The sequence below is a fragment of the Rhincodon typus genome, chromosome 26, assembly GCF_021869965.1.
Source record: "Rhincodon typus isolate 14 chromosome 26, sRhiTyp1.1, whole genome shotgun sequence".
Taxonomy (NCBI): domain Eukaryota; kingdom Metazoa; phylum Chordata; class Chondrichthyes; order Orectolobiformes; family Rhincodontidae; genus Rhincodon; species Rhincodon typus.
The window spans coordinates 11871846-11890867 of record NC_063357.1 but is presented as its reverse complement, the minus strand read 5'-3'; the positions used below and the strand labels follow the sequence as shown (position 1 = coordinate 11890867).

At 42.5% G+C, this 19022-nt stretch overlaps 1 protein-coding gene across 2 annotated transcripts in view; it reads left to right on the top strand.

Annotated features, from left to right (window-relative positions):
• The window catches only part of ccdc92ba (coiled-coil domain containing 92Ba), an 81589-nt gene that overhangs the window by 9655 nt on the left and 52912 nt on the right, over positions 1 to 19022 (top strand). The window contains exons 2-3 of one of the 2 annotated variants that reach the window (XM_048612787.1): positions 5887 to 5944; positions 6057 to 6204. In XM_048612787.1, coding sequence (XP_048468744.1) covers positions 6075 to 6204 — 130 coding nt within the window. In that variant the 5' untranslated portion in view covers positions 5887 to 5944; positions 6057 to 6074. The remainder of the gene's footprint in view (positions 1 to 5886; positions 5945 to 6056; positions 6205 to 19022) is intronic. The other variant, XM_048612786.1, reaches the window with a different exon arrangement.

The following is a 19022-nucleotide window of genomic DNA, read 5'->3' as shown; positions in this document are numbered from 1 at the left end:
CTTTCTGAAGAAGGGTCTAGGCCCGAAACGTCAGCTTTCCTGCTGCTCTGATGCTGCTTGGCCTGCTGTGTTCATCCAGCTCTACACCTTGTTATCTCAGATTCTCCAGCATCTGCAGTTCCTACTATTTCTAGAACAAAATGACATCCATATTTCTTAAATCAGAACTGTTAGATGTTTTTGAGACAATTCCTGTTATCAGTTTAGAACTGTGCAATCTGTGGGGATCATTTTTTTTTCCCCAGAAGTTATCATTTGCACTGTCCCACAGCAGTATATGTCAAAGTGTGGAGGTGAAATGGCAGTCAGGCCACGTGATTATGGATAGTGTTGATAAGTGGTGTTTAAGTAGTCCGTAGAGACTTGTAGTTCAATTTCTGAAGTGAACCAGGACAGCGAAGGCAGGAAAACAGAGATGAGGTTCAGACCAGCCTTGACACATTTGCAGGTCCAAGGCACTGAATACAATGTTCCTTTCTTACTGTTCCCACGGAAACACTGCAGTTGGTCTCAGTATCTTTCAGATGGTGAGAGCATAAGAATGCACCAGGGATACTAGTCCTGATTAACATCCATTGGTTAATATCCCAGTGACAAACAGATACTGGTCTGTCTCATTTTGTATACTTCAAAACTGGAGGGCCAGTACATCCATTACCAATATTGAAGGGTTTTTTTTCTCCTCTGAGAAAGGGTTTGGTTTGGCTTTATGCTTTAATCAAAAAAGAACAGATTCACTGTTAAGGACCACATATGCATATGTGGGCGTGGTATCAGAATGCAAGGTCAGCACACAAGTAGAGGAAATTAGGGAATACATGGTGGCAGGGAAAAGGGTCATTGAGTAATTGGAGTGGATCCATACAGAGTGTAGCACGTGCTCCTGCTTGTTGGAACCCATGGTCAACAACGTTTCTTTGTTGAAGAACAAAAGTGCTGTTGATTTTCTTCCCTGCTGGACTTGCAAAACAATGATGGGAGCAGTCAGCTCTGCAAGCAGTCTCGGCAGGAGTGTGCAAAAGCATCCTTGACCCAAATTTCAATTTAGCACTCACTATCTGGTGAATTGAAACAAAAACAAAAAATTGCTGGAAAAGCTCAGCAGGTCTGGCAGCATCTAAGGAGAGAAATCTAGAGTTAACGTTTCGGGTCGAGTGACCCTTCCTTAGATTTCTGATTTCTCTCCACAGATGCTGCCAGACCTGCTGAGCTTTCCCAGCAATTTCTGTTCGTATTTCTGATTTACAGCATCTGCAGTTCTTTCAGTTTTTGTCCGGGGAATGGACCAGCCTCACCTGATCTTTCTACCTGGATTGCTGGACGTGGCACTGCCACACTTGGCTCACTTGATTGAATAGCAACACCTTGTAATTCTTGACTGCCTGTTATTCATCATCTGTCAGTCAGATGTTCTGCTGATAGTACAGCATTGCATTGAGCATCAGTGACTATGGGGCTAAGCCCTCTCATGATCAATTCTTTGCAAATTGTGAACTCCATCCATTTGTACTCGCTGAGATGCATTTTACTGGCATCACAGTTCTGTTCTTGATGTTTCAATTCTTATTCCAAGTAATCAATTGTAACAGCATTTTCAATCCAGTACACCGAGTAAAATATTCCACCTGGGATAATACTTTAACCGAGAAAGCTTTTTTCTAATGAGGTTAGTTGGGAAAAAGGAAGAAATCCACATATTGCTCAATGAGAAATAACATTGTTAGCAGCACTGATTCGTAACATTAATGTACACCAGCAATCCACTCACCAGAGGATTACGTACTTGTGAACCTATTTTGAAATATTCATACCATATTCTGCTTTAACGATTGGGTCAACTGTTTAGAAGTTAAAGTCCAAAGATGTGCAGGTTAGGTGGATTGGCCATGTTAAATTGCCTAAAATGTACAGGGATGTGCAGGCTAGGTGGGTTAGCCATGGGAAATGCAGGGTTACGGGGACAGGTCTGGGTGGGATGCCCTTCAGGCTGTAAGTGTGGACTTGATGGGCCAAATGACCTGTTTCCATGCATATTGATTCTGTGATTCTAAAGACATTTTACTCTGTCCAGAATCAGTGAGGGCAGAAATTTACACTCTAATACCCTTTCCTGTCTGGGTTGGTAACTGCAAATGTGGCCCGTGTTGACCAAAAGATCCTCCAGTTTCAATGATCCCCACTGAAATGGTAATCTACAATGCCACAGTTTACCTTTGCAGATTTCCCTTCCCCATTCCTTTGTTGAATCAGTTTCTCCTGATCATCATCAATGCCTGTTGGCAAGTGCATCCCAGATTGATGAGCTAAGGACGAGAATAGCACCTTGGATAAAAATCAGAAACTGCTGGAAACGTTCAGCAGGTCTGGCAATACCTTTGGAAGCAGAAATAGAGTTAACGTTTCAGGCCAGATTCGCAGTCGTTACCTTGAATCCCTAACTCTGTTTCATCTTTCTCCACAGTTGTCACCAGAATTGCTGAGTATTTCAGTATTTTCTCCTTTGGGGGTGTATTTTGATTGTAGCCTCTGCAGCGTTTTGCATTTGTATAGCCGTTTTGGAGATGCCCCCGGAGAATCATGCAGAACAAGAGGAACCCATTCAGACAGCTGGGCCTGTGCCAACTCTGTCAAAGATGCCAGCCAATGAGGCACACTTTTATAAATATACTTGGTCTTGTTGTGCTGCTAATTAATATTTATAGAGAGAGCTGATGTGAGGGAAATGTTAACTTTTGTTTACTCACAGGATGTGGGCATCTCTGGCTTTGCTAACATTTATTGCCCAGAAGGCGGCTAAGTGTTAACCACATTGCATGTGGGTTTGGAGTCACATGCATGCCAGACCAGGTAAGGATGGCAGATTTCCTTCCATAAAGGACATTAGTGAACCAGATGGGTTTTTGTTTTGGACAATTGATTTATGGTCATCATTAGACTTTTAATTCCAGACGTTTATTGAATTCAAATTCTACCATCTGCCATGGCAGGATTTGAACCCAGGTCCCAAGAACATTAGCCAAGTATCTAGATTAATAGTCTAGTGATAATACGACTAGGCCATTGCACCCCAACTTAATTCAGGAAGCATCTTACTCAGGCTTCATCTTGCCATCAGGCTGCAAGAAAAAAAAAGCAAAACCATCACAGAGAAGTGATAGATACTGTCTCATTAGTGTATTAATGTCAGACTGAACTCCTCGTACCAAAACCCCCTTTCTACTATCCCTGCGATGAATAACCTGCCACACTTGTGGTGGAGGTAGGTCAGTAAGGTTCACTTTGTAACGGGACTGGATGTTCATGAAAACATATGGGAGCCTGATACAGAGAGAGACAAGAGGGGAGAACATTTTGATACACATTCCTGGGATGATTTCCCTGATACAGGAGCTCAGAGCTGGGTACACTAACTGAAAATAAAAGAAGAATCCTGGAGAAAGGTGGTTGGAAGGATTTCACAGCATTACAGTCGTAACCACAATATTGGCCATTGGATTGATGGTTGCAGCTGAGAAAGTAGTGCTGTACACAGTGAAGGAGGGATTTCTGTTTGAAGTGTGAAAGGGTTAATACTTGGGCAGGATGAATTAGGGATCATTAGTCGTTTTTCAATAGAGATTCTATTGTATATTCATTGAGAGTTTGACTTGGGGCTTGACAACCAATTAATGCGACAGCTTAAATTACGACGATGGGTTTCATGCACTAGACTTATACACCAGGGAGAATAGGAGTTTAATAGTGATTTACTGAGGTGTCTGAGATTGTCAGAGGAGTTGATGGTGTAGAAAGAAAGAATGTGGGGTCATTAGCCTTTTGTTAGAGCCAGGGTAAATTCAGGACACATTTCTTCATACAGATAGGATTAGAATTGAGAATCACCCCTTCCCCACTCCCAACCCAACCCCTCTTTTAAATAATTGGCTGGGGGGTCAATTGAAAAATTCAAAACTGAGTTTGATAGGTTTTTGCTAGGTAACAGTATTTAAAGATGTGGGATCGAGCTGAGTAGGTGGATTCAAAGTAGAGATTGGCCAGGATCTAATTGAATGGTAGAAGCTGAGTGGGGCTGAATGGCCCACTCCTATTCAGATAAGAAAAATGCAAAGCCACAGCAGGTCAGTTAGCATTGGAGGGTGTCTTTTAGGTGGGAATGTGCTTAGAACTGGATGAATAAGACCTGAGGAGGTCCTTACTGGGACCCACCAAACCAAGAAGCCAAGCAGAAGGCAATAGGCAGAGCTTACAAGATCAAATGCGCCAAATCTTTCTTCATTGTATTTTACCAGAGTGAGGTGAAGATAAATAATGTCTGCCAGAATTAATAATTTTACAATTGCCACAAGGGTTTCTTATTTCTGCATTGTTGTTTCTGCAAGGCCATTTATGTTTTGTGGTTCACATGAAATAAACAACATTTATGAAGGAACTTTAAAAAAAACCAAACAACTACAAATGCAGGAAATCAGAAACAAAGCAAAATTGTTGGAGAAACTCAGCAGGTCTGGCAGCATCTGAGAATAAGAGAAAGTAGAGTTACTGTTTCTGGTCCAGTGATACTTCTTTAGAACATTTATAAAGGTGTGCTTCCCTTCTTGAATTTAAGGAACACTACAATTCAGAGTGCACACGCAGGATTTTGCCTGTGGCTTTCAGGATCCTGCCCTCAAGCTCAATGGCAGGTGACTTATGTTTTGTGGCTTAGCCATTGAATCGCCAGAATGCAGGCTCGCCAGCCAATTAGTGATGGGGGGTGGACAGACTATCCAAGGTGGAGGTCCAATCAGAAATCTTACAAAAGCAGTATCAGGATGCCCTGTGAGAGTATGTGAGACTTGACATATAAAATGGTCTTTGCAGCCACCCCAGGCTGTCCTCCAGCTCTTGAGCAGCATGGAGGAGTTGAAAGTCTTTGTTTCTGCCCTGAGCTGGAGCGTCCATGGTCACCTGGGGCAACCTGGAGCCTGACTGGGGAAATCCAATTGGCCTCCTTCTCTGGGCCCATAGTTATCTCAGTTGGTTACTGACAGTTTGCACAAGGATAGCCCTTTTGCACCTACATCCCATCACAGAGCAGAAGGAGGCAACACAACAGCCGATGACATATGATTCCCTATTCGCCCCTTCAGTTCCTAACTATGACTGGGCCTTGAAGTCCTCTACCACGTGTTTGGTCAGAGATGCGGAGAAATGGTGGTACTATCACTGGACTAGTAACCCAGAGGCCTTGGCTAATGTTTTTGGGGACATGGGTTCAAATCCCACATGGTAGCTGGTAGGATTTAAATGCTATGAATTAATTATAATTAATCAATTAGTAAATAAGTGGAATTGAAAGCTAGTTCTACCCGTGGTGATTAATAGTTAAAAACAAATAAAAAGGTCAGGGTGATTTGGTGGTGGGCAAACCGTTGGGTTGTGTGCGATAACGCTTCCTGATATAAGAAGGAAAAAAAAATGAAAGCTAGTCCAAGTAATGGTGACCATGAAAACTGTCAATTTGTTGCAAAAACTCATTTGTTTCATAAATGTCCTTTGGGGCTGAAAATTGCCACTCCTACCCAGCCTGGCCTACATGATTCCAAACTCTCGGCAATGTCTTGGCTCTTGGACACAGGCTCAGAAGTTACTCAACTGATGCAAATAGGGATGGGCAACAAATGCTGACCTTGCCAGTGATGTCTGCATCCCAGTTTAGAAATGCCAAAATCCATAATTTCTAATTTTACAACCGGAGCGCTTTTCCAAGTGATATTTTATACACAGACACATGTGTAATCTGTTTAGTGCAGAATAGTAATGTATAATAAATTAAGCATTATTAAATTCACAGCTTCATTTGAAAGTGAAAAGAATGGTTCTCTTGTGAAATGTTGTTTGTTGCAGAGGAACAGCAAGGGCACTGCATAGGAGATCAGTGGATTGAAAGTAGCAGCTCATTCAGGTACAAAGCCGAGGATTTATTGCAGTGTCCTTAAAGATCTCTGAACATGTTGACTATGCTTCACATCATTGTCTCTCCTGATCATTAACCTGTGCTTTCCCTCCGGGCTCAGACTGTTTACCCGGTCACCATGGAGACTTCGTCTCTGGAGCGGCAGCTGCAGAGCGTTCAGCGAAACATTGCCTTCTTAAAGGGTGAACACATGGAACTACTGCATGGGCTACACATGGAGATCCTGCAACTGCAGAAACGCTGCACCGGTGAGTCTCTGTCGTCATGCTCAACCTGGAAGGAGGCATGGGGGGGCGGTGGCACGGCATGGGCAATCATGCCTTTGTTTTTGCGAGACGCCCAACTGAAACAGGGTGGCAAAGGTGCAAGATTGCACCATTGTTTTGTCTTTCCTTGTCGTGACCAAGAACAGAGTTGCTCCAGTCGCTCGTGTCTCCTTGGAAAATTGTGAGCAGTTTTGGGCCCCATACCTCAGGATGGATGTACTGGCTCTGGAGTTGGTCCAGAGCAGGTTCCCAAGAGTGATCCCAGGCATGAAAAGCTTAACATATAAGGAACATTATAGAGGATAGAACAGTACAGCACAGTACAGGCCCTTCGGCCCATGATGTGCCACCCTATTATCCTACTAAAATCAAACTACCCTGCATACCCTACATTTTACTATCCTCCATGTGCCTATCCAAGAGTCGCTTAAAAGTCTCTAATGTATCTGACTCCACTACCACTGCCGACAGCGCATTCCACACACCCACCACTCTCTGTGTAAAGAGCCCACCTCTGACATCTCCCCTGTACCTTCTTCCAATCACCTTAAAATTATGCCCCCTCGTAATAGTCATTTCTGCCCTGGGAAAAAGTCTCTGGCTATCCATTCTATCTATGCCTTTCATCATCTTGTACACCTCTATCAAGTCACCTCTTATCCTTTTTCGCTCCAATGAAAAAAGCCCTAGCTCCCTCAACCTTTCCTCATAAGACCTGCCCTCCAATCCAGGCAGCATCCTGGTAAATCTCCTCTGGATCCTGTCTAAAGCTTCCACATCCTTCCTATAATGAGGCGACCAGAACTGAACACAATATTCCAAGTGTGGTCTAACCTTGCAGCTCTTAAACTCAATCCCCCTGCCAATGAAAGCCAACACACCACACGCCTTCTTTACAAGCCTATCTTCTTGAGTAGCAACTTTGAAGGATCTATGAGTGTGGACCCCAAGATCCCTCTGTTCCTCCACACTGCCAAGAATCCTGCCATTAACCCTGTATTCCGCATTCAAATTTGACCTTCCAAAATGAATCACTTCACACATTTGAGGACTCTGGGTCAATACTCAATGGATTTTAGAAGGATAACGGGAGATCTAATTGAAACTTACAGAATACTGAAAGGCCTGGGTAGAGTGGGTGTTGGGAAGATGTTTCCATTGGTAGGAGAGACTAGGAGCCAAGGGCACAGCCTTAGAGTAAAGGGAAGACCTTTGACAACGGAGATAAGGAGAAACTTCTTCAGCCAGAGAGTGGTGAATCTGTGGAAATCGTTGCTTCAGAAGGCTGTGGAGGCCAGATCATTGAGTATATTTAAGACTGAGGTAGATAGATTCTTGACTGTTGAGGGGATCAAAGTTTATGGGGAGAAAGCAGAAGAATGGGGTTGAAAAACTTATCAGCCACAATAGAATGGTGGAGCTGACTCAATGGGCCGAATGGCCTAATTTCTGCTCCTATGTCTTATGGTCTTATGATCTCCCGTGACATTGTTCATGAGTAGTCCAGGTGAAGCTGGGTGTTCTGAAGGTCGGTTGTGGGGTGGAAGGGAGAGGGAGGTTAGCATTGAAACCAAGAAGTAATTGCCTGCATCCAGAGTGCTGGCTGCCAGACCTGCTGAGCTTTTCCAGCAATTTCTATTTTTGGTTCTGACTTCAGGACTGCAGGCTTAACTTTCAGCAATGTTCATCTAGCATGCAGCTAGTTGGAACGTGTTTAGTTCTACAGAACGCGATATAAATGTCTATTATATCTAGATCTCTAAATCTCTCCTTTTTGCTCAGCAGATGTTGGCATTGCTGTCATGGCCTGTATTTATTGCCTATTCTTAATTGTCATTCAGCTGGTAGTGTTGAGTCACCTTGTTGAGCTGCTATAGTCTGTGTGGTGTTGGTACACCTATTGTGCTAATGGTAAAGGAGCTCTAGGGTTTTGATTCACCAACAAGAGGACAGGTGATGTGGTTTCAAGTTAGGACAGTGTGTGGCATGGAGGAGAATTCACTGGGATTCCCATAGGCCTGCTGCCCTTGTTTGCAGAGTGGTGAAGTTTATAAACTGCTGAATATATAAATCTAGACTTTGAGTCACATTAGCATGATATTGTTCGGGCAAAGATGACTTACAATATGATGCACTTTTATGCCCTCTATGCTGTACTATTCAGTCATCTGTTCAGTGCGAGGGGGAGCTGTTCGCTGTAATTGAAGGAGGAAGCATTAATTGTTTTTCCCAATTTCTCACAGGGTCTATCACTAAGCTAACCCACTGCACTATAACAGACACAGTCACCTGCACACAGCTATCACAGTAAAATTGCTGAATCCTTTCAGTTCCACAGAATTCTAATACACCAAGCTTGCTAATAACTGCACTCACCTTTCTAGTTTCTAACTTCAGTTAGTCACTATCCAGGCCAGTATTTATTACTCAGCCTTAATTGCCTAGAAAGTCAACCACATTGCTGTGGTCTGGAGCGACATGCAGGCCAGACCAGGTAATGACGGCAGTTTCCTTCCCTAAAGGGCATTAGTAAACCAGATGGTTCCATGGTCATCATTAGATTCCTAATTCCAGATATTTATTGAACTCAATTCCATGACAGAATTTGAACCCCAGTCCCCAGAACATTACCTGTGTCTCTGGAGTAATAGTCTAAGCGATAATATCACTAGGCCATCAACTCCCTTTAACTTATGCTGACTGTGCCAGAGGTTTGGTTTGAGGAGGAATGGGCCACATGTAAGTGCCAAAATAATCAGTGAATCATTAAAGTGAAATGTCGCAAAGATGATGTGAACTCTCTGGCGAAATTTGGCATTTTCAGCCTGGACAAGAACTGATCTCAGGGATGGTTTGGAGGTTGCCAAAAGAAATGTAAGAGACTGATTTTTAAATTGCAGAAGTAGGACAAGGGGAACCCATAGAAGGCAAGTTTTGGACTGAGGCTGGGTAACAAATGTTTCCTTACACACTTGACTCATCTACTTATGGAACAACTCTTGCAGAGATCCTAGAGTCGTTTTATGAGCCAATTGGGTGCTACAATGGAGATGGGAGGAGGGAATTGCTAGGGCCATTGTGAATGGAACAAAAGGACAAGAGGCTGCTATTTAATTGTGAATCTGCCTCACCGTTTGATGAGATCCTATCTGATCTGGGACCTTATTGCATGCATTAGCCTTTCCCCAAATCCCTTAATACCTCCCATTAATAAAAATGGATCAGTCTCAGATTTAAAACTCATGGTTAATTCAGTATTGATTACTGTTTGGAAAGGTTATTTTAAACTTCGGTTGCTCCTTACGTGTAAAAAGAAATCTGAGCTTTACCTGAAGAGAAGATCCTCAGCCAGTGGAAACAACAGTTAATATAATGAATGTTTTGAGAAGATTACTTGTTGGTTATCTAAATTTCTGGTTCTAAAAACCCTAGTTTATTACAAGAAAAGGAATATGCGTTAAATTAGTCTCAGCATCCACCAAGTGTTAAACAGCAATAATGTTTCAGGTCAGTGACCTTTCACTAGAAGTTTGCATAATCTCTTATAATTTAACCCTTGGGGTTTAAGCATCATTCTGGTATATCTGTGTAATACTGGGTTGGATGCAGGCACTCAGACAGGCTGAATGACCTTCATTAGTCACATCGTCCCATCACTTTTCAGATGCTGTCTGACCGGTTATGTTTTTTAATTATTCTGTCATAAAATGTGGTTGTCACTGGCTGGACTGGCATTTGTCATCCATCCTTTATTGTTCTTGAATTGAGTGGCTTGCGAGACCATTGCAGAGAGAAGTTAAGAGTCAGTCACATTGCTGTACGTCTGGAGTCACGTGTGGGCCAGACCAGGTAAGTACAGCAGATATCCTTTCCTGCAGGACATTTGACATGAATTGTCCAAGTTTTAAAAAAAAAAACCTCAATTATACTTAATTCATAGAAGCAGTGACTTGCAAGCCTAAGAGTTCCATAGCACTGTTTTAATATAGGCTCCCCATTTAAAACATTAAGCAGCATGTCTCTAACCACTGACTCATTTCACATTTCCAGCATTTACCATTTTGATTTCTAGTTCCCGCATTTCTGCTACATTCTGAGGCAGATTTAACATTGCGCTGTGTTTGATCCAAAGTAGCATCGTACACTTAGATCTGATTGACCATGAAAATGGTGAAGACTGCTCTCACTGGTTCCCTCATCTCGAAGTGAACAATTTTACACAGGCTTTGAATGTCACCCAATGAGCACTGTGTCTACCTTAAAAATTGTCAATCTGATCTGGCCTTGCAATAAACACATCTGTAGCTGCACAGAAAGTTTTATTTTTATAATGATCTCATCCAGCATGCTGACACTTCATCCCCATTGAAACTGTATCATTAGAGGGCAGGGGACAAGGAGACTGTCTGTCTGTTTGGGCAGCTATTAGTCAACTGCATTGATCGCTCAGCTTCCTTTGTAGTGGGTCACCAGTAACTGCTGGAGGTAAATCTGCTGTGCATTTTGGTAAAACAAACAAAGGAAAGACTTATACAATTGAAAGGAAGCCTGTGGGTAGTATTGTAGAATAGAGACCCGGGCGTTCAGATACATAATTCTTTGAAATTTACATCACAGGTAGACAGGGTGGTTAATAAGGCATTTAACACATTAGCCTTCATTTCCCGGACCTTCGAGCACAGGAATTAGGACATTATGTTGAGGTTGTACAGGACGTTGGTGAGGCCTCTTCTGGAGTACTGTGTGCAGTTCTGGTCCACCTGTTATAGGAAGGAGGATATTATTAAGCTGGAGAGGGTTCAGAAGAGATTTACCAGGATGTTGCCAGAGTGGAGGGTTTGAGTTATAAGAAGAGGCTGGAAAGGCTGGGACATTTTTCACTGGAGCGAAGGAGGTTGAGGGGTGATCTTATAGAAATTTATAAAATAATGAGGGGTATAGATAAGGTGGATGGCAGGTATCTTTACCCTACCCTAGGGTGGGGGATTTCAAGATGGGGGGCATATTTTTAAGGTGGGAGGAGAAAGATTTAAAAAAAGACGAGAAGGCATTTTTTTTTTACACAGAGAGTGGTTTGTGAGTGGAATGAACTTCCAGAGGAAGTGATATACGTGGGTCCAGTTACAACATTGAAAAGAGATTTCGATAAGAATAAGAAATGTTTGGAGGGATATGGACCAAGCGTATGCAAATGGGACTAATTTAGTTTGGGACTATGTTTGGCATGGACTGGTTGGGTCTGTTTCCGTGATGTATGACTCTAGACTTGAGCTCGACCTGAAGTACATTTTGCTCAGGGATAAGTGATCTTGCCCGCAAACAGCAAGGAGGGATCAGGCAGTTTATGGTTGCTCCATCTTTGATACTGCGGATAGTCGAGGCTGAGACATGGATCAGTTACTTGTAGATGGAAAGGAAGCGAATGGCAATGGCAAAAGGGGGAACCAAGTCACAACGCATATGGCAGACCAGGAAAGTATAAAGCACGATCCAGCAGTGTCTGTAGTGGACACCTCCTGTTCGTGTTGCACATAAAATATCTGAAGGAATCTTGTTCGGTGTATTTGTGTTGTGATGTGCACGTACCTATAAAGGTGCATATTGTAAACTGCTCTCCATCACTATCCGCTGGGGAATAGATAGTGGATGTACAGTCTCTGACAGAACAAAGCAGTAAGCCTACAGACCAGGTGTCTCCACCTAAATCCCAGGTACCCCTTGGTGTCAGGACCACCCATGTATCCACATTGTGGCCAGTGAACTGAATTCATATTTTGCTTTCTTCCTACAGACGCTGCCAGGCCTGCTGAGTTTCTCCAGCAATTTTGATTTTTGTTTTAGATCTCCAACACCCACTGTTCTTTGCTTCATTTCAGTGAGTTAATGCTATTTGCTTACCTGCATTATTTTTAATTTGTACAATTCAAATGAAAATGGATCAGAAGTCAAGCTTTTTATTGAACGGGTTAAAGCTTAGTTTATTACAAGCTACTGCTGAAGGTTCCTAATAAAGTTATTAACTAAAAAAGACCGACTAAGATTAAAACAAAGACAGCCATGATTTTAAAAAAAAAACATTTGAGAAGGAAGTCTCTGTTAGGGTCCATTGCTTGAGTCCCTTATTGCTGTAGTGAAGAAGTTAACAATTGATGTTGGATCCAGCAGATGTGATGACTTCTGTAGGTGAATTGTTGTTTTCTTGCACCGGTGGACTCAGCCAGTCAGCAGACTCTGGGACAGAAAGGAGTCTCCTTGCTCTTCACCAGTGCTGTGGTTTTGGCAGTTTCATACTACTTAACTTTCCTTCAACAGAGCAGTATTCAGCCTTTCTCTTGTCCTCCCTCAATTTAAAAACCCCTCTGAGGGTGGTTCTCAGAGCAGCCTTTTTGAGGCAGTGCGCACCAGTTGGGCTAAACAATCCATTTACGTATAATTTCAACCGGCAGCAGTGTTTGTCCCAGACCGCTGACTCGTTTTTCAAACCGTGTGGGTCTGATTAACCCATGACCTGAAGCTAAACTCATCTGTTACATTTTAGCTGAGGCATCAGCTTTCCGGATCCTTTATCCTTTCAACTTGAATGGCTCCGATTTCGGTGTTTGTTGGGAACGGGGAGAGCTGTTTGCACCTCGGAAGCCCAAAGTGCTGCCCAGAGTAAATTGCAAATGTCTCCACTTTCTAACTTAAGACTGAGGTAACACACTTCAATAAGTTTTGAAATAGCCCAGTGTAACAGACATGGTCTGCTGTGGCCTCCATCTTGATCAAGCTTATGTCCAGTGTACATATTTTAAAGTGGAAATGTCCCTTTAACATGTGTTTTTCTTAAAATCCTACAGTATCAGAATGGCCTGTTTGTAAGATCTGTACCTAGTGCTGTGCTAGGGTAAGGAAATTCTTGTCAAGGAATAACGCTATTGGCAAAAAAGACGATCACTGATTTAGAATGCAAACAGATAGAAGCTTTATTGCATAATAAAAACTGATACTTACTATTTCTCTAGTTGAGGCCTGACACAATACACTTGTCTAATATGTGTCAATCTTCCTTTCCCAAGGCTCCCTGGACCTCCTCTTGGTTATTTGACCTTGGTCTCTTCATAGAATCCCTACAGTATGGAAACAGGCCCTTCAGCCCAACAAGTTCACACTGACCCATCCCCCTATAACCCACCTCCACAGTATGGGCAATTTAGCATGGCGAATCCACCTAGCCTGCACATCTTTGGATTGTGGGATGAAACCAGAGCACCTAGAGGAAACCCAAGCAGACGTGGGGAGAATGTGCAAACTCCACACAGACAGTTGCCCGAGGGTGGAATCAAACCCGGGTCCCTGGTGCTGTGAGGCAGCAGTGCTAACCACTGAGCCACCATGCCAATGTCTTTGAAATGTTGTAACTATACCTGCATCCACCACTTCCTCTTCTTCAGAAAGTGCTAGGGATATTTTCATGTTGATCTGGGGGATAGACAGGGACTCAGTTTAAGATCTCATCCAAAAGCGAATTCCCTTTAAATCAGAAGGTTATGAGATTAAATCCCACTCCAGATACTTGACCACACAATCCACATTGTTGCCAGTGTGATACTGAGGGAACACTGCACTGTCAGTGTTAGCTACAAAGTGGGTAACAAATAGACTCTGTGTGTGCTTCATTTGACCCAGTGGGGCTGGTATGGAATTGGAACTTGGGCTTCGTTTCCTTACGTTAGGTGAGGTGCTGTCACCTGCTGTGCCTGAACTACTGAAATACTCAGAGGGTCCTGTATTCGAGTAATCCATCTCACTTCAGGCACCTTGACATTCTGGACGTAGGCAACAAAATTATTCATTTTTATTCCTGTTTCTCATCCAGAATCTATGATAATCAATTTCTAACCAGACATTCGGAAACATACACTGTAAGAACGAGAAGTGTATGGATTTCAAAAGGTCACCAAATACTGAGGTCACCAAATAGGACATATCACATTTCGGCATGGACTGGTTGGACCGAAGGGTCTGTTTCAGTGTTGTATGACTCTTATGATTCTGAGTTTCTGTCAACAAATGGATTGTGGGATTGTGATCAGCTACAAAGTTCTTGGAACATCCCTAGGTGCCATATAAATGCAAGTTTTTCTTGTAAATGAGGCTTTGATTTAAGGATTAACGTCTGAAATCAGGTGAGAACGGCCACTGTTTATTTTAGAAAAAAGTATTTTGACTCATTCCTATTGCCTAAGTAGCTTTAGCCTTCTGCTATGCTTAGTCAAAATTTAATCAGCCAACCTTAAAGTACTCCGAAACCCAATGTGAAATACCAATGGAATAGTTGCTCATCAAAAATATGCACTTGCTAAGGAATGACAAAATGTTTTTGGTCTATTTAATATATTACTGTACGTGGCAAACACATGATACTAAATGTGTTCAGAGGATTCGGCAGCGTAAATATATTTTGAAAGTTCTATTGATGCAAAGGGAGGGAAATGAAGAACAAGGGGACATAACGTCAAAATTTGGGAGAAGAATCCGAAACCATTTTTCCACACGCAATGTACAGAGGAAATCTGGAATTCTGTCCATAATTCTGTCCATAATTGTCTGAGGACAATTGGTCATTTCAAGACTGAGGTCGATCAGCTTTTGTTGGTTAAGGGAATCTGAGATTATGGAACAGTAGGGCACAGATTAACTCTGATCCAGCTAAAGAGTAGCACAGGCTTAGTATTCTACCCATAATCAGTCAGTCAGCATTTAATTGTTCCTCCAATCCTGTTCGTAATGCAACCATTATTGTGACAGTGTTAACACAGGAAGACTCACCAAATCAAACCTTTTTGGATAGTTGAGCCCTTTGCCATTATCACTTGAACAGTGCTGCTCATATAGACTCCAAATCCATCTGAGTCATGTCTCTATTACACTTGATGAACAATGCTGGAGTAGACCTTCTTGAGACTCGCCCAGTCCCACACTGTGGCTCAAAGGTCCAAAAATATCTTAATGCTGACAGTGCTAATCCAAAGACACCTGCACTCCCTTTTAGATGTGAGAATGTCAATTGAGGCACAAGGTTAATAAATAAGAGCCAATGTTATGTTGACAAGTGTGAAGGGCATAGCAGCATTGTGTGTTTCTGTCAAAACCAAAGCAAACTTCATTGCTGGCCATTAGATCAGACGAGGAGATTCAATACTATTTCAAAATCGGACTCCTCACCTGAGCCATGGGTCCATTGTAGCAATCTCATCTCCGAGTCAGAACCCAACCCTGAAACTTGCGCATAAAGACCAGATTGAAACTTCAGTGCAGTAACGTCAGGGTATTGTACCGTCTTATCGATCGGGGCCCTGTCTTCCTTTTTTGTTACTCATCCATGAGAAATGAGTGTTGCTGGCTAGGTCAGCATTTATTGCCCATTTCTGATTGCTTAGAAAGAAGAGTCAATCACATTGTTGTTGATCTGAAGGTCAGACCAGGTAAGGATGACAGATTTCCTTCCCAAAAGAACACTGGTGAACCAGATGGGTTTTTACAATAATCTGTAGTGGTTACATGGTCACCAGTAGGCTAGCTTTTCTAAAAAAATCGGATGTGATTCAAACCCATGTCCACATTTTCTGAAGAAGGGTCTAGGCCCGAAACGTCAGCCTTCCTGCTCCTATGATGCTGCTTGGCCTGCTGTGTTCATCCAGCTTTACGCCTTGTTGTTCCACAAAACAGCCTGTGGTTCTGGATTTTCTAGTTTACTGATATTACCACTTCACTGGTACCTTCCTTGCTAAGTAGCTGTAAAACATCCCATGATAAATTTTGAAGTAGAGCCGTCAGTCCTGTCCACATGTAGTGGGAGCTTGCTGTACACAAATTACCTGCTGCAACATATTAAACAAATACTGCATTTCATAGATAATTCAGAATTAAAGCTCTTTAGGTTGTGGAAGTGTTGCATAAATGCACTAAATTAAACAAAGAACTGTGGATGCTGGCAGTCTGAAATAAAAAAAAAATTGCGGGAGAAACTCAGCAGGTCTGGCATCATCTGTGGCAAGAAAGCAGAGTTAACATTTCAAGTCCAGCGACTCTACATGAGAACAGGGTCATCGACTTAAAATGTTAACTCTGCTTTCTTCCCACAGATGATGCCAGACCTGCTGAGTTTCTCCATAAATACAAGTTTCTCTTGTCTTTGAGTGAATTTTGTACTTTGTACATGGTCTTTCATGCTTGTTAAAATTTCTTTGTCTAATCCTTTAATTATTTCAGCAATTAATTTAACTTAGTAATGTGGATAGATAGAAGTGGGGACTGTTCTGCTTGAAGGAGAGAAAGTTGAGAAGAGGTCTGATAGAGATGTTCAAAATTTCGGGAGGCCTAGATAGAGTGGTTCTAGAGAAACTGTTCCCACTGATGGAATGATCAAGAGAGGCAAAGAATTAAGATAATTGGCAAAAGAAGCAATTGTTATGGACCAAACTAGCCCCCCTCAAAATATGTTAAGAAGATAACCGAGACCGTAACTTTTTCTTGTTTAAAAGGCACGTGTCAGACGTTGCATTCCAGATGCAATTCGATTGGTCAAACTACCAGATTTGAAGCAAAACACACATTATTCATATAGTATAGTTAAAATGCAACAAAACAAAGAAGAAATTGGAATAACTTAACTCTCTTGGAAAACTTAACAGAATAATAGATTATTTAACTAGTAGACAGTAACTGTTCCAATACAGTAACATCCGATAAACACACCCTTGACAAAGGCAAGTTCAGAAAAATAGATTGTCTTCAGGCAGTTCTCCAGTCCAGGGGGAAAAACATTGAGAGAAAACTCTGCGAGAGAGTGTAGCAGGGAGAGATGTGCTGCAGCTTCCAAACCCAGCTTCAAGATTGCAGCAACTATTGCTACTGAAAATGAAAACTAAAAATCCTGGTTCTGTAGGAGCTTGCCCCACCCATTCAGGCTGCTTCTATTGTTCCAACTTTTAAAAAAAAACACCTAAGACATCTCAAACTGCTAACTGTAATAGCTCTGGGTAGACCTCTCGGCATCTCTCTCTCAAGCTTTCTTCATAAAAAGAACTCAGGACATTGTAAAGCCATAATATTGTCGCACAATGTGTGGTTAAGATTTGGAATGTGTTGCTGAGAATGTGGAGGAGGCAGGTTCCACTGAGGTACCCAAGAGAGAATTGGAATGTTAACCCTGTACCATCTTCCTTTTCTGGTTATGGGGCTGGAGGAGATGAGGAGGAAGTTGTTCATTCAGAAAGCCAGTACTGACATGATGGGCTGAACAACCTCTTGCAGTGCTCTAACAATTGTGTGACTATTTACTGAGGCTTGAGAAGGAAATTTGACCCCTGGGGGTAGGGAGAAAGGGCAGCCATTCCTAAGCACACCCTTGTTTCCTCATCCACGTTCGAAAGGTTGCCGGCTTTTCGAATTTCTACTTGGTCCCAATTGTTTCAGACTCGGAAGGGGACTGGAAATTGCTCGGAATATGTGGTATGATCCATCATGGAGCCGAACCTTAGTAATTGGAAGTGGAGACAGACAATATCACAATTCTCCCCCATTAGACTAGACTAGAAACCTGAGAAGTGACTTGTAATGCACAGTAACACACATGACTTTCACCAACCATCTGAGGACAATTGTCTCATGTCCTGGAAGCAAAAGAGTCTTTTGTAACCTGCTGCCATCTCTGTGAGTAATAGTTTTCCAATGTAGCTGCTGGAGGAATGACAGAACCTGCTGAGCTCAGTCTGGAGCCTCTCTCTCTCTCTCTGTCTCTCTCTCTCTCTCCAGTAAGTGAGCGCACGAGATTTTCAAAGTCACTGACTTCTGAAGGTACAATGAGGTTTGAGAGGAACTTAAAGCATTAGGTCAGCTGCCAGTAAGCTATTGACTGAAACCCAATCTGTACTGAACAGTGCAGGAATGCAGCTGAGGAGAATCAGAGCATTCTGAATCACAAGTAATACCTTGTGATGGCATGTTGCATTCCATATTGCTGCTGTCTTCTTAGCCAACTAGTGAGGACCACAAGGAGATACTGGGTTGCATGCATTAAATAACAACAACTTCCATTCATGTAGCACCTTTAATATAGTGAAATGCTACAAGGCACTTCATGGGAGCATTATAAAAAGTTTTTGCAAGGTGATATTACGACATGTGACCAAAAGCTTGATCAAAGGGGGATGCTTTTAAGGAGATACTTTAAGGAAAGAGTGGTAGTGAGGTATAGAAAAGGTTTACCAGAGCCTGGCATGCAGCTAGCTAAAGGCACGGCCACCAGTGATGGGAATGACATTTGGGGATGTAAGAGAGGCCAGAACTGAGGGAAGCTCTGATATCATGGAGTATCGTGAGGTTGCAAGAGATTAGAAAGATACACCCCCCCCCACCCCCCACCCCATACCCTGTGTATTTCTGAAAATAAGAATGCAAGATTCAAAATCAGGCCCTTCCTGTTGTGTTGGACAATATGTCAAGGATTACTGGGCTAAAATCTCAGTTTTGTCACTAATGAATGAGTGGAAAATCTGTGTTTAAACAAAGGACATAGAGCCAGAACATAATCTCAGTGTGTTGGGGCAGAGTTGGAGCCTGTGCTTTCAATGATGTACCCCTATGATGAAGTTATTGGTGCTTACTAAGAATTAGTGACCCTCTCTATATTTTTCTCACAGGCCGCTTTAACATCTAGCCCTGCTCCCTACGCCTGCTTCAATTTCGCGTTATTTCCTGAGCGTTACATTGAGCAATATTCTCTGTATGTGTGCCGATCAGCTCAAGCACATTTA